This window comes from Marmota flaviventris, chromosome 5, assembly GCF_047511675.1.
Source record: "Marmota flaviventris isolate mMarFla1 chromosome 5, mMarFla1.hap1, whole genome shotgun sequence".
Classification (NCBI taxonomy): Eukaryota; Metazoa; Chordata; class Mammalia; order Rodentia; family Sciuridae; genus Marmota; species Marmota flaviventris.
In genome coordinates, this window is record NC_092502.1 from 104,242,909 (window position 1) to 104,266,287 (window position 23,379).

Genomic DNA, 23,379 nt, shown 5'->3' on the forward strand with positions numbered 1-23,379 from the left:
CCGAAGGGGCCCCAGCAAACTTCCAGCTGCCGGCTGATGATTGGCTCACAGCGGCAACAGCAACATCTAGCTGATTGGCTCCTCTGCAGTGATGCTCATTGGGCTGTTTCCCTGCCCTTTCAGACCACAGAGCTGCTCATTGGGGGACTTTTTTGGCTCCTCCCACACGACCCAGCCAATCGGCCTCAAGAGCAGGAGGATTGTGGGAGGTGGAGAGGCTTGTGGTGGTGAGAGAGGCTTGTGGGTGGTGGCAATTGGGCTCTGAGGGTTTTTCCTGAGGAGCAGTTTTGTTTGGCGTGTGTGGTTCTAAAAATAAAGTTCTGTTTCTTTTGACAAGTGGCTCCTCAATTGTACCCAGCCAGACTGCGGCAATCCTGGATTTAAATAAACAGTCTTATACTGGCAGGATAGAAGGGCTTTCCATAGCCTGGTGTGAAAGTGAGAATGAGTGAATTAAGTGTTGGAAAGGGTAATGACAGTTATGTGGATACCTTTGAGGGATGGTACCCAGAAAAAACAAAGGAAGCTCTACCCTGCATTCGTTGGGGAACTCCAGCAGGAAGTGGAGAACAGATGTTTGCCTCAAATTTATCTGTGTCTCTGTGTTCTATAATGTATGCTTGAGTCTATAGGTTAAGATAGTGCAGTTTGTACTTTTAGGGTAAGAGATCAAATGTGTATCTCATTTTATGCCACAGACATATTTTTGAAAATATAAAACAATCAAAAGTTGTGGAGCATCTACTATGCCTCATATACTGACCTAAATGCTTTAACCAACATACATACTCTGTAAAGTGGGCATTACTATTTTCATTCTGCATATGAGGAAGTGGGTCAGCAAAAAGGTTAACAGCATAAGTGCCAGTGTCATACAGCCACTGAAGTGTGGAACCCCTAATGTAGGTCGGTTTGTCTGACCACAAAGCTCAAGCTTTTGTATGCCGCACGCGTTAAGATATAGTAGAACGTGAATCACGTTCTCTTTTAGAAAGCTATGGCATGCAGACTCAATGTAAGACTCCTGGAATGTTGTCTGTATTTAAGTGACAACTCGAAAGGTGGCAATATAGTGTATATTTGAACTATAAATGAAAAGACTTAAGTTTTTCAGGCTCTCTCACCATTGTCCGGAGCTCATTAAAAAAAAAAAAAAAAAAAGTAGAAGTGGTGATTATTTGAAGAAATTCTACAGTCATTTACTTGGCAAGTCACATTATCTACAGAAATTTCTACAAGCAGAGATGTTAAGTAAAAGGTAAGACACACACAAACACACATTATTGAGTGCATGATGGTGTTTATTTCATTAAACATACAGCACTTGGCCCCATTTGACATCAGAGAATGAAATCGAAAGTATCCTTAATAGTTTTTAGGTTTCTCTATTAAGCAGATAACCGTGCAAAGCAACATCCCGGGACAAACCAATTTCTCTGGGGGACAGACCAAAGTTTCTCACAAAGGCCAGGCTGTGAGACACGAAAAAGTGTAACTTTTGTCTAAACTCAGAGGTCTGTCCAAGCGCTAAAAGGAAGGCTGTCCGAGAGAGGAGAGTGCGGGTTCCATGAGGAGGTAAAGGGTGGCGGCAGGGACAGTGCGCGCAGCGCGACGCCAACCAGGTGCTAGAGGTTTGGGCGCAAGCCCCACAGGTGTGGCGGGGCTACGCGACTGCCAGGCCTCCGGGCCGCGCCGGCCTGCGCATGCGTGCGGGCCTACGGCAACAAAACCGCCTCCCCCGCGCCATCGCCCTCCACTGTTACTCAGGATCTCCGCCCCTCCTTCCTACAGCGCTCAAGGGACCATGGCCGATCCTCGCGTGAGGCAGATCAAGATCAAGACCGGCGTAGTGAAGCGGTAAGGAGCCGCGAGCGGCGCAGCCGCCTGCGCCTCCTCTTACTCGCCTCAGGGCGGCTCGAGAGGCCGGGCCCAGCGCAGGCCCGAGACCAGCGCCGGGCTCCAGGCCTCAGCTGGGCTCGGCGGCGGGCGGGCGGGGACCGACGGGGACTGAGCGGGGCGCGCCGAAGCTGGAGCCCGCGGATCGCGGCACTCCCCTTTCCTTGCAGCTCCTCGGCAAAGCCGTCCGGGTGGCGGCGGGGGTCCGCCGCGGCCCCGCCCCTCGGCGCCGGGTCTGGGTGGAGGGCCGCGGCCTGGAGCGGGAGGGCGGGCTGGGCCTTGGTCCGCAACCTCTGTGCGCCGGCGCCCAGCAGCTCCCTGCTAGTGGGAAAGCGGACCCTGTCTATTTCTGGTCCTCACGTGGACTCGAAAGCAGATTCTGAAGTTTATAGGCACGCCGAAAGCCAGGGCATCATTATAAAGAGGCCGTGGCGGAGCCTTCCTAACATGGCTGGCGAGACTCGCAGACTTTGAGAACTGGGGAATGAATGGCCAGCATACCCTGCAAACTTATATGGCCTACCTGTCTCCTTTCCGCTCTCCCAGAGGTTACCCTGGAGCTTGTGGGATGCAGGTTAAGTCACTGTCATGGGTAGGGCAGTCTTGTAATTTATTCTAATCTCTACTGCTGGTAGACACTTCAGTGCGCATTAAACTTTTATTGTTCAGTTTCAAGAAGATCAAACTGATTATTCCAAGAGAAAAGATAAACAGCCTCTGTTGGAGTAGGTTATTTGTCTGATAGCCATCTGGTTTCTTCCTGTTGCCCCCACCTTTCCTCTGTTTATTGATATTTCCATCAGATTAAGACAAGGCAGAAGAGAATAAGTTCACTTTCTAAGATATTGTCTCTCAGTTTTAGCATATCATCACACACCTGGAAACTTTCCTTATTACTAAGACAATAAGGTGATAGTGTGAACGGTTTAAATGCTTTCCCTTTTCGGAAAGGAGACCGCTTGGGTTCAGATTTTGATTCTGCCCTTTATTGTGTGCTCTGGAATATATCACTTTGCACTATGCTTCTCTTACCTCGTTTGTAAAATAGGTACCCATGTCATGGAGTGCTTGCAAGAAATGTCTGCTATACTGTTTAATTCAGTGTGTGACAAATAGCCAGTGGCTAGTAAATGTTAATGAATATACTCTATTCCTATCTTAAAGATGAGAAACTGAGGTTTAATGAAGTTTGAAAAAAGAAACCAAACTTGTCCAAAGTCACACTGCAAGTTAGTAGTAAAGCAAAGAAATGAAACAAGATTTCTTATCTACAGCTTTCTACTTTAAGCTATTATGCCTTAATGAAGAGTATTAAAATTTGTGATAATAGGAGGAAATTTGAGATGTATATATGAAAATATAAGTACTTCACACCATCACCTCACCCAGAGTTCTGCTCTTTAGACTTACTTTGGTTATGTCCTTTTAGTATATCTGGCAGAAGTACCAGGGTAATTGGAGAATTCTTTGGATTGGAAATCATGAGAAATGGCTTGTAATGGTGGTTTCCCATTAATTTCCTATATGACCTTGACATTTCTCATCCTAAGGATTTATCTATAAAAGTATTCAGTTCAAGTAGTTTATATATATATTTTCTAAAGAAAACACATTTAGATAATGGTGAATTCTCAAGCACTTATATAAACTATTTGGAAACAGTTTTCTTTTCAGTTTATTTTCAATAATAGAACATTATCAAACTTTACTTTTGGCATACATTGTACTTCAATAAATTTATCATTTTTTGTGAAACCCTTTCATAATTTGCCATAATCTCAAATTGCTTATAAATTAATGGAAATGTCTATCATACATTTATTTCATGGTTTTTCTGTTGACATTTTGGTGTAGTCCCTTATGTATTATAAAATGTGATGAATTTTTTTTCTAAACATAAAATTTCTGTTTTAGTTCTATGTTACTCATTTTGCCACTTAGATGGTTAGATCAGAACAATTTGAATCCATAAATATTATTACTCTTATTTTTCTCCTGAAAATTATTTTACTATGGCTTTTTCCATCTTCTGCCTTAGCATCCTGTTTTTAAAAACCTACATTTTATATCACTAGAGAAAAAAAAATAGATGAGGCAGATTTGACAATTTACTAATAATTCTTGGGACTTCTTTATATTCTTCAGTACATATACTTAATATTTTCCATAATAAAAGGTGTTTTGAAAGTATGCTTTCCCTCCCTTCCTCCAAATCTAGTTTCAAAGACTTTTTGACATTAGTTTCACAATTCAGACATGTTCTTGATCAAAGTGATTCTGCTCTTCTTTAGTTTTTAAAGCAATGTTCTAAAAACTAGCTTTTGTTCTCAATAACCTTTTTTTTGCTCAACTATTCCTTTACTGTGGTCTCATTTCTCTTCAGAAGTTACAACTTTTATTTGTTAGAAGAAATTTGAAGTCATCAATTATATCCCCTAGCTCCTTTAGTTTTATCTCCAGAAGTTGAGAGCCACTGGAATTTAAAATTTAGAGGGCTGGGAATGTAGTTCAATGTTGGAGTGCTTACCTTGCATGTGTGAGGGTTAGGTTCAATCCCTAGGACTGCCAAAAAGAGAAAGAAAGTGGGAAAAAATCAAGTATTTGTGCTAGAGTTCAGTTGAGTAGGTCATAGGAGAAAGAATTGGTTCTTAGAGTTTAGTGTCTAACCCAGTCTGTTAGAACAGGACAGGTGGGTTGAGTGTGAGGAGATAACCCAATGAATGAATGAGTGAATGAATGAATAAGATAGTGGTGGTGGCGTCGGCAGTGGTGGTGTTTGCCATCAAGGAGATAGAAGGATGAGTAATAGAGTCCATGTTAGAAAGGAAAGTAGAAATAGTATTTTAGGTAGAAGTTAGAAAAATTGGTTGAAGCTTCACAGTGCCCTGGTCCTCGAGAAATTTTGTTACCTTTTACAGTAAAAAGGCAAAGGATCTGATCTCTGGAAATGGGTTTCAAGACAGAGATTAGGTCACTAGTAATAAGGAAAAAGTCTCATTTTCTTATGAGTGACTTATGAGAGGAGAGTTGAACAGCAGTGAGACTGGCCTGATGCTGAGCGTCTGGCCCACAGAGCTCCTTAAGTATTCTCCCAGCAGCAGGATTCTTTTTTTGAGGGCTAATTCTGACTGTAAAATCAGAGATATGTGCACTATAGTCCCAATGGGGAATTATACAAAGTTTCTTTGAGCAGTAACTTTTGTTAACATATAACTCATGGGTACAAATTGAGCATCTCTAATTGAAAATTTTGAAATTCTCTGAAATCCAAAACATTTTGAGTGCCAACATGACACTCAAAAAGTGTTGGATTTTGGAGCATTTTTTGGTTTCTGGGTTGGGAAAGCTCAACTTGTAAAGTCTGTGGAAATATTCCAAAAATCTGAAAAAACTCTAAAATCTGAAACTTGATTGTTTGTTTTTAATAATATCTAGGTGACATCAGTTGTCCTAATTTTCTTGGAACTGAGGGAGTTTTCCCAAAATGTGAAACATTAAGTTCTAAAGTTGGAAAAGTCCCAGGCAAACCAGGATGATTGTCTGCTTCTTTTGTAACTAGCTCGCATGGTTCTGTTTTTTGGGTGCTTTGATTTGTATGGAGGCTATTTGTTGGTAGTACAACTGTGAGTTGTGCATTGGGCCATACTTAAAATTTAAATGTAGCTGGGTGCACATGTCTATAATCCGAGCAACTTGGGAGACTGAGGCAGGAGGATCAAAAGTTCAAGGCAGCCTCAGTAACTTAGCGAGACCTGTCTCAAAATTTAAAAGGGGGCTGAGGATGTGGCTCAGCTGGTAAGCACCCCTGGGTTCAATCCCTGGTATCAATCACCAAATCAAAAACTGAAAAACCTTAAATGTATGGTATAAATATGAATTATCACCAGAATAGCCTTTTCTGTAGTAATGATTTAGAAAGTAATGTCACTGAGGTGGAAGAAAATAAGGAATTGACGTTTCCTATCTGTTTTAAGCCAAAAAAGAATTGATGTTTTCTAAATGTTGATGTGGTATTATAGCTAAATGACTTATGTTCACCATAGGTTTCCAAGTAGGATTTGTGTTTGTGAAAGAAGTTTAGTTTGTTATTAGCTTGTGGTAAATTCAAGAAATTCTTCTGCAAGGGGGAAAAAAAAACTGCTTTCATCCATTTAACATAAATGGTTGCTTAATAACTTTTTATAAAAGCTAACTTACTCTGAATAAAGCCTGCTGTACTAGCCCACTACAGGATGAATTGATTAAAAATACTTTCTTATATATATCTTTTTATAGCTATTTTATATTGGTAATGGTTTAAAATCCAATGTGAACAAAGAATGTTAGGGCATTGGAAATAGCACTGACATTGGCCCATAGTTTTCCTCTGATTAAATGAAAGTGACACCAGTAGATTAGAGTGAGACTAGGACAATTCACACTGCAATTGTGTTAGTTTAACTTTAACAATCTTTTAACACTCTTGTTTAAATGTAGCTGACATACCATAATTACAAATCTACAAGCCTTGATTATAGAATTTTACATCATGAACCTGTGGGGAAATTGTATTGATTTTTTTTTTTTTTTTTTTTTTAATAAAGCAAGCCCTGTTCCCAAACTGTGGCATCTTCCCAAGTTTGTTTATACCTACACTTCTGGTATAGAACTGGGTATGGCTTATACACACAAACATACACGCACGTACATACACACTACACTGTAGGAGGAATTAAAATCAACATAAAAGATATATAATATCTCCAATATTAGTTCAGTATGTATTATACTGACATATAAAGTGAAAAATGTAAATGACACCTATACTAGGTAAACCTAAATTTATTTCCCCTTAGCTTTAGCTGTTTATTTACTTCCTGTATTTAAAGTAGTGATGGATAGGGCGCAGTGGTGCAGACCTGTAACCTCAGAATTCAAGAGACTGAGGCAAGAGATTCACAAGTTATAGGCTAATCTCAGCAACTTAGTGAGACCCAGTCTCTAAATAGATAGATAGATAGATAGCAAGGACTGGGGATTTAGCTGAGAGGTAGAGCACTCCTGGGTTCAAGCCCCACTACCAAAAAAAAAAAAAGGTGGGTGGAAATATGGTAAACAATATAAGAAAAAGTTAAGGACATTGCTTTATAATTTATTTCCCAAAGCTTTTCTAATTATATCTTTTCTTGTACTCATACCCCTTTATTTTGAATTAGAGTACATTCAGCCAGAATGACCAACTTCTTAGCTTGCTCTTTTTGAAATTTCTGTAATGTATCCAGTTCCAAAGTGGTGGTCAGAGGTAGTATCACAGTGAGTAGCAGATGATCAGCTCTTTACTACATTGTACCAATTACTTGGCAAGCATTGACTCTCAAGAGCTATACCAAGAGGCAATCAGATGTCTCTTCTAGCTGGAAAGGGAGAAAACTAAAGCTCTCATGACTGAGCGTAGAATCAAGATCCACGACCAAGCAATATGTTTTCTTGTTTAGAATGTAGAATTTAAACTAGAATGACTAGCAATGACTCTTGGGTAATATGAAACATGGAAGCAGAGAATTTTGAATTTTTTGGTTCTAACAGAAGATAAAAAATCACTCTAATACTTTGTTATTGGTAAGTAAAATATTTCACATATACATTTTCCCATTAGCTGAGACTTATCCCTAAAAGTGCTAAAATTAATTCTTAAGGCACATTTATGGGAAAAAATTTCCCCAAATATATACTTGTTTGACCAAATTACTCTGAACTTTTCTGTAAGTCAGGTTTTTTCCTTCTATAATTAGGAAGAATAGCACTGCAAACTTTTTTTTTTTTAGTTGTACATGGACACAATACCTTTATTTTGTTTATTTATGTGGTGTTGAATCTAGTGCCTCACATGTGTTAGGCAAGTACTCTACCACTGAGCCACAACTCCAGCCCACTAAAAACTTTTTAAAAAACTGTTTTTAAAACAGGTGAACAAAGATTTATTGGTTCATGAAAAGCCTTCTTTTGTTTGTTATTTGACTGGGTTTTTTACATATTTTTATTTAAATGGTGCTGAGGATGGAACCCAAGGCTTTGTGTATGCTGGGCAAGTGCTCAACCACTGAGCTACTTTTAAGTAATATACTAATAATAGGAACCCCATCACCTATCTTAAAATCTAAAATAATGATAATAGCTTACCTAATGCTTTCCTAATTTTGTGCTACTTCCTCCATCTAAGGTAACTACTGCTTTAATCTTATATTTACTATTATCTTGCTTTTTGGTTTTTAATAGTAAATACTACCATTTCTTTACTATTAAAATGTATGTTATTAGTTTTAGTTACTTTTTTACTACATAAGAAGGGCATCTTTTGGGATTTATTATTTTTCACTCAATGTTATGTTGGTAAAATTCAGGCATATTTTTGCATGTAGATACAATATATGTGTTTTGACTATTGTATAATATTCTGTTGTGTGATAATGCTACAATTTATCCATTCATTTGTTGAAGAGCATTTGGATTGTTCTAGTTATTAACTGTGTTTCTGTATTCAATTTTATTCATGTCTTTGGTAATGATATGCAAGTTTTTCTTGAATGTATACCTAGAAATGTAATTGTTGGGTCATAAACTATGGAATGTTTCATTGTGTTAGTCAGCTTTCCTTCACTGTCATGAAATTTCTGGAAAAAATCAACTTAGAGGAGGAAAGATTTATTTTGACTCATGGTTTTCAGTTCATAGTCACTTGATTATTGAATTTGGGCCTGTGGTGAGGTAGAAAGAACATCATGGTGAGTAGCACATGGCAACGCAAAGCTGCTGACCTCATTGCTGGGAGGGAGGGGTGGTGAGATGGAGGGAGGGATGGTGAGATGAATGCAAGGGTACAACCTCAGTGACCCACTCCTTCATCTAGGCCCCATCTGAAATTTCTACCACCTCCCAATAGTGCAATCTTCTAGGGACTAAGCCTTCAACACATAAGTAGTCTTTGGTGGACATTTAATATCCAAACCATGTTGTTCACTTAATAAGGTAATGCTGTTTGAATCAGTTTGGATTGCTCTAACAAAGTGCCATTGTGAATTAAAACAAAATAAATTTATTTCTCATGATTCTGGGGCCTGGAAGTCTTGAGATCAGGGTGCCAAAATGTTGGGTTCTGATGCAGACCTGTTCAGGTTGCAGATTGCTGTCTTCTTTTATCCTCACATGGTAGAAAGAGGTCTAGAGAGTTCTCTAGGATCTCTTTCATAAAGGCACTAGTTTCATTCACAAGAGCACTGTCTTCATGACCTTACACCTTACCAAAGACCCCACATCCTGATACTGTGAATTGGTGGTGGGAGGACACACAAACATTCAGTCCATAACAGTACCAAACTATTTTCCAAAGGGGTTATTTCATTTTTACATTCTCAACTACATGCATCAGAGTTTCTTTTATTATCTACATCTTTTATAATGTTTGATATACTTCTTAATTTTACTCTAATACTGTTTTTGCTTAATTTCCATCTTTGGAAAATTATTTTGATTGTCTTTTTAAACAAGCATCCCTAAAGATAAAGAACAAAAGGAAAAAGATGTGCAACTCTAGCCCTATCTTAGTCATATCCTTCTCTCCTGTGTAGAATGGTGTATATACCTTAGACAACCAGGGAGTTTTACTTGGTAGAAAGGGCAGTCTTTGGAAAAGACAACCCTACCCATTTCCAGGATTATGCATTCAGTCAAGATATGGTGGGTGGGAAGGCAGGGATGAGGGAGACCTCTAGATGGAGCTCTAGATGCTGGGTCCTGAAAACTCTCCTGGCACTGGGTTGGTTAGGATCTGAGGCCAAAGAAGGTCAACAATATCACTTTTTAAATGGTTCTTTTCCTTATTGTTAATTCTGATTTATGATACCTTAATTTCATAAGTTTGTCATAGCGTTTCTAGAGCAAGATTGAATTCTTTATTGATAATGTTATAATTTTTTTAAACCTAATACCATATGGTTTTGTAATTGTCACTACTATAGGTTTAAAATCTGTCAGCCATATATACCTTTAATCTTTACTTGTCTCCAGTACCACTACCACAATCAAGAACAAGTTGTTAATTGTCATTTATTTATATCTTTTTTTAGCTATACAGTTAGAATTAGGAAATGCATAGGTCTCAAAATTGATATTTAGCTGGGTATAGTGGTGCACGCTTTTAATCCAGCTACTGGGGAGACTGAGGTAAGGGAATGGCAAATTTGAGCCAGCCTGGGCAACATAGTAAGACCCTGTCTCAAAATAAAAAAAATATAAAGGACTATGGGTGTGGCTCAGTGGTAAAATGCCCCCCTCCCCCTTTAAATCCCCAGTACTGCAAAAAGAAGAAAAGATAATTTCATGTTTTTTTTTTTTTTTTTAAACCATTCCAGCATTTCAAGTAGTGGGTTAAAATGAAGTGATCCCAAGAGCTAACTTTGGCTTTTATTTGTTTGTAAAAACAATATTCTGTTCTAGTAATTTTCTTTCTTTCTTTCTCTCTCTTTTTTTTTTTTTTTTTTTTTTTTTTTTTGAGAAAGGTTGGTTTCAAACTTCTGAGCTCAAATGATCCTCCTGTTTCGGCCTTCCAAATATCTGGCCCTACAGGCATATGCTCCATACCCAACTAATTTTTTATCTTTTAAATGAGCAGTTGTATTTAATATTTTGTGATGACTCTGTCTTCATTGCATATATATCTTCTAAGTGAACTCTTTGGCTGCCTCTTCAATATTTTTTTCTTTTGATATCTATTTGTATTTTCATTCTAGTATCTACTGTTCTTCCCAACATATATAGTCTGTATTCTTTGAAGGAAATTCCCTCACTCTTGGCTTTAGGAGTGGGCCTCTGACTTTAAAAGCTATACTCCATTTCTCTGGTCATAGAAATTGACACTGGATGGCCATGTGATTTAAGTCGACTTAAATAGGGTGAATTTCTAAACCTTTTCTTACAATTCTGGGACAGAAGTACTTTCTCCATTTAACAGATTGTGGCTGGTAGAATTGTTTTAGCACAAGGACATCTGGTATTTTGTATTATAGATCACAGAATGAAGAGATTAAAAAGAAACTTCTTGATGATATTCTTGAACTGATGGATCAGCCAACACTGAAGTCAGGTTTTCCCTAGATTTTAGTTGTATAAGACAGAAAACAAAAGAAAAACAACAATCACAATTAAAAAAAAAAAAAAACCTCCAAAGTGATTAAATTCCTTGAATTGAAACAGTTACTTGTAGTAGAGTATTAATTGATATAATTACTATAATCCCTAATTTATATAGACCTGTGTGTGATACAAGGAGTAATTTCCTTGACTGATCTTACTGGGGGTTTACTTCCTTTCCTCCTGTGTGTGTGTGTGTGTGTGTGTGTGTGTGTGTGTCTGTCTCTCTCTCTCTCTCTCTCTCTCTCTGTTTAATATTTTTTTTTAGTTGTAGATGGACATGCTACCTTTATTTTATTTGTAATTTTATTTATATGTGGTGCTAAGGATTGAACCCAGTGCTTCACACTTAACTAGGGGCAAGCACTCTATCACTGAGCTACAACCCTAGACTCTGTCTTTCTCTTTCTTTAAAAAAATTAAATTCTGCTGTGCTTTAGGCTTAGCTTTGATCCTTGAGTTTCCCTCTGATTCAGTGTCCTGTTGAGATCTGATCCTCTTTATCAGAAGTAGGGAAAATATATAAATGTTATCTTTCCTCAGTCCTCCCCCTCACCTCCTAATTCTTATACCCAGTTCAGTGCTGTTCTCCAATTAGGGGAAATGAAAAAAGAGAAGAGGAGGAAAGGGCAGGCAAACCTGTCTTGCTTTGGAATCCCAACCTTTTATTCTCACAAACACTATCCTTGCTTCTCTTCCAATCACCTTGCCTTCTAGGAGTTAGAAGAGTCACCACTTAATGCAAGGACTACAGTAATTAGGAGTCGTTCTTTGCATCAAAGTTCAAATTCAGCATTTTTTTTTCCTTATTAGAAGCATAGTTATTTTAGATAGTTACAATATTCTGAAAACAGTGGTTCAATAGCTTATTAGGAAGTATATTAAATCGGATTAAATAGGCTCTTGAGGGACAGTTTATGAAGCTTAATGAGAGGTATAACAATTTTCCTATGGAAAAAATGCCTACTGAAATCCCTGAAAATCTCATTATAGTAAAGATCTTTGTAGTATAACTGAGTCCTTAATTGGAGAATGCTTGAACTATATTATATAATAACTTGGTATCTTATTTACTTTAAAATTTTTTCTATCTCTTAGTTCAATGAGATATTGTCAGCCATTAATGTGCCTCTTATTATTCCTTCTTCTGATAGCTTCTGCTTACATCTATCACTACTCCATTTTCTGTGCTGCTTATTTGGGGGAACCTGGACTGTTTTAACTTCTGGTTATAAAAATTGAGGTTGTGAGAGGTCTGCCTTCTAATTATTGCTTTACTTGAACTAGACTCTTCAAGCCAACATCAGATTATACGTTAGTGTCCACTAGGATATAAGCTCCATGAGCTCAAGGACACATCACCAGAGGCCTGGCACAAAAAAGACATTGGTATAATTTGTAAAATGAATTAATTTATTCTCTCTGACATTTGAAGTTCCTTGAGGACAGAAATGGTGTCTTATTCTTCATGTCTCTTTAATTTAGCATATTTTGAAATACTTTTGAACAATATTTTGAATAGATAATATGTACATATGGCACAATTCAAAAGGTGTAAAAAGATACATGGTGAAACGTGAGTCTTATGACTCTGTCCACTCTCCTCCCAGCTTTCCCTTTCTGGAGCCAACATCATTATTCGTTTTTTTTTTCTCTTTGGTGTGTGAGTCCTTCCACAGATATTTTGTGCATGCACAAGTATTTACATTTATATCTTTTAGAGCATGTGGTAGTTGCTCTGTAGACATTGTTTTGCACATCCTTTTTTTTTTTTTTTTTTTTTTTTGCATTTAGCATTTAGAACATACAACAACATAGCCTCATTCCTTTGAATGGCTACCAAGTATTTTATATGGATATACCACATTTTTTAAAAAAGCCATTTTCTATTTCCAGTATTTTGCTGCTTTGAAAAATGCTGCAGTGAATGTCCTTATATGTGTGTAGTTTTATTAACATGCAGGTTTATCTGTAGAATAAATTCATAAAAGTGTAATTTCTAGCTCAAGGGTATATGTGTATATATGTGAGAGATATTGACAAATGGCCCTTCAAAGAGTTATTTTTATAATTCTAATAATAAAGAATTTTGTTAACATGCAGTTTAATAAGTGGAAAGAATTAAACTATAAAACAACATAAGAAATACCCAAGTATGTTTAGTTTTTAAAGGAAAGTACTTTCTATATAATTAAAAATTACAAGAACAGTTTAGAAGAACAGTTTAGGCCTGTAGATATCTAAACTGCTTAAACTGAATTCACTTCTGAATCTTTTCTTTTTGAAGCTAAGTTGTGGAGCCGATGAGGTACCCTTTAGAGATTCTTATGTAATTTCATATTCTCTGTTCCTCTCTACCCTATAAACAAACAAAAGAGGTAGGTAATTATTTTTCTTACAATTACGCAGCTAGTTATTAGTGAAGCCAGAATTGGGAAACTTTCTACCTTACTAATCATACTGTGTCTACAGATATGGATTCTTCAGGATGACTTTTCTGTTATAAATTGTTATTTTCTTTTAAGTCTTAGATTTTATTCCAAGTTTGGTTCTTGAAACTAAGTGCAGTAAACTTTGACCCCGAGGTAGGTCCCCCCCTCCCCTGCTGCGCCGTTTGATCATTTGAATTTCAGTTTTTAAATAGTAAGCTTTTGATATCCAAGATTAACCATTGGTTTTTCTTGAAACTAAGTCAGTTTAATAAAGAGTTTTGCATTAGTAATATTATTTAGGAGGATTTACATGTGAGTTGCTTTAGCTTCTGAGGAAATTAATCTTGATTTCTCCCTTTTAGGGAAATTTTGGGGAGTACTTTACATATTATTAAAATTACAAGATAAGCCAGGTATGGTGTTGCACCTGTAATTGCAGCCACTAGGGAACCTGAGGCAGAGGAGGATCACTTGAGCCAGAAGTTCAAGACCGTCTGGGCAATATAGTGAGACCCTGTTTCAAAACAAACACACATATTAAAACAAATTAGGCATACAGGTATGCTGAACAATTTAAATTACTTCTCAATATAGTTTTAATAGAAAACATTTACAAGTATAAACTTAAAATTCTAAAAGCTAATAAATATACAGATCTAAACTTCATGTTTCAAACATTATTGCCAAAGTATCTCTCTAGCCAAATAGAATAAGAAGCAGACAAAACTTTAAAAGACCAATAGCACCTTGCCAGCACATTGCTAATAAGGACTAATAGGTACTTAAACTGATGAAAGTGATTCAGACAACAACATATTAACCCCCTACTGTGCCCTGTTTTAAGCTGTTAATAGACATTAGCCTTTTAAAGAAAGACTAACACTTTTATATTCGTTTTTCTAAGCTTTTGTTACATTAGTGAACTGTTAATAGCCACTACTATATTTAATTCTTATGGTCTCTTACATTTTCCAGAATACTTTTGAAGAATGCTAATTGCTGTATATGTTTAGATTCCATGTAGTTTTTAACTACTTAAATAATTAGAAATAATTTTATACTATATGGTGATTATTGTGATAAATTTTTTTTTAAAAGTGATACGAGAGGAATACAATATATATTTTCACAAAGAGTATGTTAAAAGTAGTGAAAATTAGGTTTGTTAGATTTGGCTTTTTAAATTACATAGTAAGGTCAGAATTTTTTTCAAAAATTTTCAGTGCTATCATCTGTAAAATTTAAGTACAGATTATTTTTCAGATGTAAATCAAATATTTAAAGATTTTAAATCTTTATACTCATAGGAGTATATATTTTCATGAGGAGAGTTATAAAAGTATACTTTCCTTTAAGATATCATAAGTAAACTTTCTCATCATTGCCCTGAAAGTTAGAATGATATTTTTGTTATTAATTAATTATTTTTGTTATTTATTTTGTAATTAGAATAAATTTTTGTTCAGTTATGTTTCTTCTGTAGTATTTCTTTAAAGTTGCTTTATGTTGAATACTTTGTTTTCATAGTAATTCCAAATATAACACTAATACAGTTTTGACTTAATTTTTAAAACAATTTTGTCTTGAAGAAGCAGAATGCATGATGTAAGTAAATGTTGAAGAATATGTTGGTTGGAATAATATTGCAATGTATATAATTTGGATAAATTAAGACTTTACCACAATTTTGGGGCTTTGATAATTCTGTAAAGTGAAAATAAGTTTAGTACCTAATCTGTGTTCATCTGTGCCCAAATAGTACACTTTTAGTGGTCTAGTAAAAGTATACATACACAGAATGCTCTTCAGTTGTTTATTATGCCTATTCAAAGTTAGGGAAAAAATGAGCAAAATGTTTTGTTATTTGAGAGATTGCCTTGTACAGTTCATTTTATTATTACTACCAAGTTAACAGCTAAAAAGCAGGTTTAGGCATAGGAATTGAGTTTATTTTATGGTAGTAATTAACTTTAAAAGTAATCCTGGGGCATTGTTTTTTACTAGGATAAGTTTTTTGTTTTTTTTTTTAAAGATCAAGTACATAGTATTGTACCAATCCATCTTTCCTTATCCCAAAATAGATGCTTCCTAAAAAGTTAAAGTAACTTCTTTTTTCATATTATTTTAGTATAACATTTTAATTTAATGGTCCTGCTTGCGTTGGGTTTTATAAATCAGAAATAATTGGAACAGTGAAACACGTCTTGAGTGATAAGTTGAAGATATTTCTAAAGGGTGAAAGGCCCTGTTGGGAACCAAATGGATGAAAATGGTTCATTCACTTTTCATATGAAGTTTTACTGCCATTTGAACAGACGTGACCAATAAACTTGAAGCCATCAACAGTTAATCCTTTCCCCAGGAACAAACATACAAAAACTCATCTTTCTAAAAGTTTTAAGTGGCTGCCATGACTTTTGAGAATCTTTGTCTTTCTTCCCAAGGGAAAAGTATTTTCCAATAAACAGTTGAACAATTTTGATGGGAAAAGATGTGAGATGAGAATTACTGTTCTCTGTCAGATACTGCTACTACTACCAGTCTAGACTGTGATGAATTTTCTTAAGTCTGAGGATTCCTTTACTAGATTTATTTTAACAGCTAGTTATTGACCATCTAAGTGTCAGGTACTATGCTAAATATTGACCACCATTCACCAGAGCTTTGCTATTCATTTTTTATCCAAAGTAACATTGTTACACCATCACCAATTCTTAGTTAAAAGCATTTATAAGTGCTGTTTAACACATAACACATGATATATCCTAGTTAAGTATTCCTTAATATCAGATGTTCAGGTTTGTGCTCATTGTGAGAATTCAAACTAGTGTCTTCCTATTTTATGAATAAAACTGTGAAATTAGTGATGCTTCATTTGAACTATACTTATATTTGCAACCAAAAATTAAACTTATTTTAGTAGCAAAGACAGTATTTTGGATTACAAATAAATTCTAATTTATCAAGTACTGCTTTGAAACCAATGAGTGATGAGAAAAATCCTGAACAGGGTAAGATAATCACTTTAATAATTGATTTATTGAATAGTAACGTTTTTTGCATCTAAAATCTCTTCTCACCACCTCCTGCCTCTCCTTTGTTTTCCTTTTGCTTGTTTTGGCAACATAAAAAGGTAGAGGAACAATGTTATTTGAAACCTATTGAGCTTTCATTGTGTGCTACTCATTATTTAAGCTCTTTATGTATGTATCATTTAACCCTCATAATACAGTTGCAGTGGTTTCCACTTTACAGATAAAGAAGTTATGTTTAAGTCATATGCCTAGATACACAGCTAGGAAGTTGTCCAGCCAGGATGAGAGCATCTACTGAGTGACACCAATGCCCTGGCTATACCATTTTATACCTTGACAAATTTCCAAAAAGGATGAAATTGGGTTGTCATAGGATGTTGAAAGACGAATAACACATTCTGTTTTCTAATAGCTCATGGTGTTAGAGAAAGTCAAAAGTCCTATAATTAAGGACACAATGCTTTATGAGCCCAGATCAGGTTATGACAGATTGCCTAAGGCAGGTTTTTTGAATCTTGGCATTTTGGATATTTTGGTCTAGTTCTTTGTCAGGGGCAGGGATAGTAGTTTTTTGCAATGTAGTATTTATTTTATTTTTATTTATTTATTTTGGAAACAAGAATTGAACCCAGGGGTGCTTTACTACTGAGCCACTCCCCAGTCCTTTTTTTTTATTTTGAGACAGGGCCTCACAAAGTTGCTGAGGCTGGCTTTGAACTTGCAGTCCTCCTGCCTCAGCCTCCTGAGCCACTGGGATTTCAGGTGTATGCCACTACACCCAGCTGCAATGTGGTATTTAGTAGTAAGTACATGCTAGATACCAGAAGCACCCTTACCTTGCACATTTGTGACAACCAAGACTATCTCCAGACATTGCCAAAATTGTCTCTTGAGAATTACTACTCTAGGATTAGTGAAGACTTATCAAAGATAACATTTGAATGGAATCTTGAAGCTGAATAGAAGTCATTCTAAATAGAACCATATGTGTAAAAGCATGAAGATGTGGGCTGGGTGTTATAGCTCTGTGGTAACATGCTTACCTTCCATACTTTGTATGCATGAGGTCCTGGGTTCAGTCCCCAGTTCTTAAAGAATAAAAGCATGGAGATGTGAATCAGTATGTTATAATGGGAGGCAATTTTTGAGGCTGGAATTTAGGGTTTCTGAATATTGAAGACTTAGGAAGTTGATAAATGAGTACTCAGTTTTATATGTCATACTGAGTATAGACTTTCTTCTATAAGTAATAGGGAGCCATCTGAGGGTTGCAGGTGAGTGACAATCTGGATGATCCACACAATATTTAATTGCCTCTTACTTCCTTGTATTTTCACTAGAATGTAGGTTCTTTGAGGGCAGAGACAATATCTATGCCTCTCTTGTTCACTGTTATATCCTTAGTGCCAATACCAGGATACCTGGTACAACACTGGGAAGTGGGAAGGACAAAACTAGGAAATTTATAGATGTGAAAAATTTCAGAAGGGGTTGTAGTGGCCATGAGAATGGATTTGAAGATCACCATGTGCAAGGAATATAATTATTTAAGGACCCCAGCCACTGGACTGTCAAATCCATTACTATGTTTGACCAAAAGCTTGACTTCTTGGGCTGGAGTTGTGGTTCAGTGGTACAACGCTTGCCTCACACATGTGAGGCATTAAGTTCGATCCTGAGCACGACATAAAAAAACTAAATAAGCAAAATAAAGTTATTTAAAAAAAAAAAAAAAAAAAAAAAAAAGCCTGGCTTCTCATAAACTGCAACCAGCCAGAGACTGTGTTCAGCAGGGATACTAAGATAGGCCTTTTCAGAGACATGGGATTCTTTAGGTGGTTGACTTTAGCCTTAGGACTCCCCACTGGCCTTGCTGAACTTTCTTTAAATGGCCTGGCAGTCTAGGATGTTTGTTCCTGAACATTCTTTACTCCTATCTTCACTTAGGGTCAGATTTTCCTGAGTCTGATGGCTGTCGCAGCCTTTTTCAGTTCCCTCCCCATTTTCCACATCCACCTGTATTTACCCTGAAAAAAATCTTAAAAATTTAATCCTGTCGTAGTGTCTGCTCCTCCAAGGACCTGCTTAACACAAAGATTTGTGATTTTTCAAAAGGGCACAAAGATATTAAGTGGTAAAATCAGTTCTATAATCTAGATTCAGTTCTGTTAGTCTATACTTCTAACTAATATAGGCTCTCCTTTTAGTAAGGCAGTAGCTTATGACACTTAATGTCATTTGTTTCTCCGAGATAGTATTTCAAGTCTAACGGTAATAGATAAAGTATAGTAATTCTGTAATTGATTATCACATCTTTAAAACTCTGATTCCAGATTTCAGTCCAGTTAAGAATTTCTGACTACTAATTGACATGTTGATAGATGATAGCATGGGAGTGAGGAAAATACAACAGGCAGTTCATTGTAATATCTTTTTAAATCTCTAAATTTGTGAACAGTAATTTTCTTAGCTTCCTTTACTTACTGGTATCTCTATCACTACCTCTTCCACTTTCTTTTCTATGTCTTTTTCTTCAACAAAACAAAAATTTTGTTTATTTGCATTTTAATTCATTTACTAGTAATACTACACACAAGGACAAAATAAAGAACAGTAAAGCTGCACTGAGATCGGATGTGGGTAGTTACCAGACACATTCACCATATTGGTGACTTCTTGATTACCTTCTTCACACCTCATAGCTCTCAGAATTACATTTCAGCAAAATTAAAGATTATAATACATCAACATTTTAGAGTATTTATGGAGAGTTAACTTCTCCAATGCTAAGTCCCCAAATATCTTATGTATTTTCTTGGATGCCATTGGTGTATATGGGGGAAATCATTATTGAGGGCCTCCTACAAAAATAATTTTGTTTTTTCTCTTGTTTAGAATGTAAAATGTAGAACTTGCCTAGTTTTTGTTAGAGATCTTAGAAATATGAAACAGGAAGCATTTAGTAAAATAAATACTTTAAATTTTTTGTATTTTTATTTTATGGCCAGTAAAAGTAGGAAGAAGAAAAGGAAGGATAAACAAGAGACCTGTAGTGAGGAGAGACATAATAGAAAGCACAAGTCTGGTAAATGACTGACTAATGAATCTGTGCTCAGAGTTCCTGAAATATTCTAATTGTCAAAAGTTAGAGAGAGCACTCTGGAATATCTAGAGTGGCCTCTCTAGATATTCCCTGAATTGTGTTAGCAGCCTGAGACCAAATTCCAGCTCATGCCAGTTTTCCTAGTCTTTATTGGTGAGCTTGGTAAATATATCAGTTTTTGAATATAAGCTCTCCCTTCAGGTTTTTACGTAGTGACCACTTTCCTCTGACTGTACACTCCCTAACTTTCTGTGCTGAATAGTGCATATTAGTCTTCCTTTCTTACTCATTACTTCCCTGGCGTCTTCTCTGGAATGATCAAATGCTCTTCAGATGTACCCCATGTACCATCACACTTACAGACTTAACCTGCACCACACTCTTACTTTCCTCATTACCTCCTCATAGAATCAAAAATCTGAACCTTGTATTGAAAACCAGCATCTTTGATCTGGATCCCATCCCCCTGCCTTGTTGTTTGAAGAAAACTGTCCAAAAAGCAAACAGTGAGGCAGCATTTTAGATACCAAGAAGAGCACGTAAGATTCTAAAGCAAGAGAGGACATTAAGAGAGAAATTAAGTTCCACAAGTTCCACATCTCTACCTCCAGTTACTTCTTGTTCTGCTCTAGTTCCCCTACTCCATGCCACCCCTTAGCAGCAGTAGTGAAACAAAGGTCACCTACAAGTCTTTATCTTGACTTATTAACAGAATTGCCCTTCCCCACCTTCTTGAAAATTTTCTTCCCTACTTTTTTTTTTTTTTTACTGAATTGTTACTTCAGTTCTGGTTTCAGTTTTACCACTTTGCCCCTTCTAAATCTTGTTTTTGTTTCTTATATTTTATTCAACCAAAATTTATTGAGTCACCGATACATTATAGGTACTTTCTAAGTGATAGATATAATGGTGAATAAGATGTAATTCTTGCTCTAGTATAATTACCCTCATGTTAATGTTCCTGGTGTTCTACCTGGGCTCTTTTCCCTTTTCACTTCATAAACCTTCCAGTGAGCAGTCTCACCCACTTTTGTAACTCAGTTTCCATCATTGTGCTCATGACTTCCACATTTATAACTCTAGCCCAGACCTCTCTTTTGAACTCCAGGACTGGCAACCTCCGCAAAGTACCACTTTAATGTCACATTAGTACATCAAAAATAGCATGATCAAAAAGGTTCTAGGTTTCTATTTGCCCCTAACCCACATTCTTCTCCTGGCCTCCTTATCTCAATCAGTGGCTTTTCCCTCTCCTTTGTTTTCCCACATTTGTCATTCATCAGGTTTAAAATACTCTTCATGTTTTCTTCTTTCAATTTCTACAGCTGTTTTTCTCATCTAGGCTACCACTACTATTGTTTAGCTTTATCTCTTGCCATTTTTCTTCTCCACACTCTGAGCCACCCTTACTTAATTTCTCTCTTAATGTCCTCTCTTACTAAGAAGAGCACATAAGATTCTAAAGTATCTAAAATGCTGCCTCCCAGTTTGTTCCTCCTGCCATATCCCCTTTTACCATCTTTGCCCTGCTAATTACTGCTCATCTACCAAATCCTAATTTTGGTATTACTTTCTTGGAAAATCTTTCCCTAATAGTCCTTTCCCAAATCTCATTTGAGTCTGTTTCAGAAAACAACATAAATATTCTCCTCAAAAGATCAGTGTGTTTTACTGTAAGTGTTACAGTTATGGAATACTTTTTATATTTTAATGTTTGGATAACTAGATGCCTTGTTATGAAGGTCTTTAGTGTCTTTTTTATGGCACTGAGAGAGTCTTTTATTTGCTACTGTGGTTCAAAAGAAGAAAAATGAGAGATGAGGACTTGACGAATAGTTAAAGGAAGAATTAAAGCATCATTTCTGTTTCTTAGTCTTGTTAACAATGCAGATTATCTCAGACTGTATTTAATTGTTCATGTGAAGGAACAGTGCTGGGGGAGGGGCTCTAGACTTTGAAATAGTAATTTTTAAGGGCTCGGTAGTACATTTCTCCAGAAAGGAATGATAGTCAAAGATGACATGGCCTTCTCCATACAAGAATGTATTTCAAGCCTTATTGATCCAAACCAGAATAAGAAGCATCATTTATTTTGTATCATGATATAATATATTTTACATGTATAAAATTGAAACAAAATTTAATTAAATAGTCCTATTCTTACTACTTATGATGCACTCTGGTATTTTAAATTCCATTCTGTTCTCTTCATATAAAATAATACTTATTGTACCACTGTGTGGATTTCATCCCTAATTGGTTACAACCAGCATTTTGGAAACACTACTGTAGAATTAGTTGATAGCTTGAATCTATTTTCAAACTGTCAAATTCAACAAGCAGGAGCCAGCTAAGTGAGAGCTGCTGAATAGGAGGTCATCCCTAAAAGTTACTGAATATCTGTTGTGTATGCAGCATTGTACCAGGAACTATACTTACTATTCACTACCATGTTGTGTAATAGCCTTGCTATTTTACATGTGGAAACGGGCTCAGAGATGCAAGTAACTTGTTTAAAGTCAGATGGATAGTAAAAGTCAGAACTAGGATATGAACCCACGTAAGTTAGTCTTCCTAACTTCAAAGTCCTTATATTTGCAACATATCTGTGTCTTCCAAGTAAGTAACATTATAATATACATGTTAAACTTAGAAGGGAATTAGTGACATTTAGGTGTCTTCAAAATTTTATAGTGGAAAATAACAATAAAAAGCCCCATTAAATGTGAGTTGAGATAGGCATAAACATTGACAAACAGTTAAATAGTGATAGATTATATTGACTTTCCAGAAAGCTTAAGTCTTCATGCCTCTGCTCATCCAAGAGGTAGAGGTAATATCCTTAAGGCTGAGATATATGGGGTTTTCTTGTTGGTAAGGTAAATGAAATGTTCAGAGGCTTTACTACTGCACCAGAGCAGATAATAAGGCAATTAGAACTGTTAAATTGATGAAACACCAGACTGGGATGAATTATATCATGAATTACAAAGAAACATGAGATTTTACGGCAACTTTTGAGACCTAAAGAGGAAAGATATATCAGTAAAGTGAAGAGAAATTGATAGTTAAACTTAACGTGCTAGATTTATTGACCTGAACAATCCTACTTTAAAGCATTTTAGGGCTGGTCTCAGAATATTTTATCAGCTTTGTAAATAAGGGAGAAAAAATTGCTTATGCTGATAGTTTAATTTCCTCTGTTAATAAAATGAATTTAAGATGTAGTTCTTCTTTCCATTTGTTTTTGAGCTGCAACATACCATAGAGATCATCTAGTTCAACCCCCTCATTTTATAAATGATGAACCCATGACCTACAGAAATTACACAGCTTACCAAATATCACATTAACAGAGTAGTCAAGAGTTGAAACTAGAACTCAGGTTGCCTGACATTCCATTGTTTTAACTTTCTTTGGGCTGAGTAGGAACATTAATAAATAACTGCTTACGTAAGCTGTTTATGGATTACTATACTTTGAAAGTCCATCACATAAAATAATCCCATTACTAAGAACTTTTGCCAAAGATAACTAGAAAAACAGTCTCCGAAGATAAGCTGGCCTTTTGTGTTTCAGTAAGGAATGGCTGCTTGTTTTTTTGATTGTTTTTAACCAAAGCTTTGGTCCATAAGTGTAAGGTGTACATGACCATATATACAAAATACTCCTGAGAAACATGACCTTTTTCATTTTTTTGTCAAAAACTTTTCAGGAGTGGCTCTAATTACTGGTTAAACAACTGGAA

At 36.1% G+C, this 23,379-nt stretch overlaps 1 protein-coding gene across 1 annotated transcript in view; it reads left to right on the top strand.

Annotated features, from left to right (window-relative positions):
• The first annotated feature begins 1,709 nt into the window (after positions 1-1,709).
• Tbca (tubulin folding cofactor A) overlaps positions 1,710-23,379 on the top strand; it is a 66,456-nt gene continuing 44,786 nt past the window's right edge. The window contains exon 1 of the mRNA XM_027927735.2: positions 1,710-1,857. Within this exon, the coding sequence (XP_027783536.1) occupies positions 1,805-1,857 (53 nt within the window). The 5' untranslated portion in view covers positions 1,710-1,804. The remainder of the gene's footprint in view (positions 1,858-23,379) is intronic.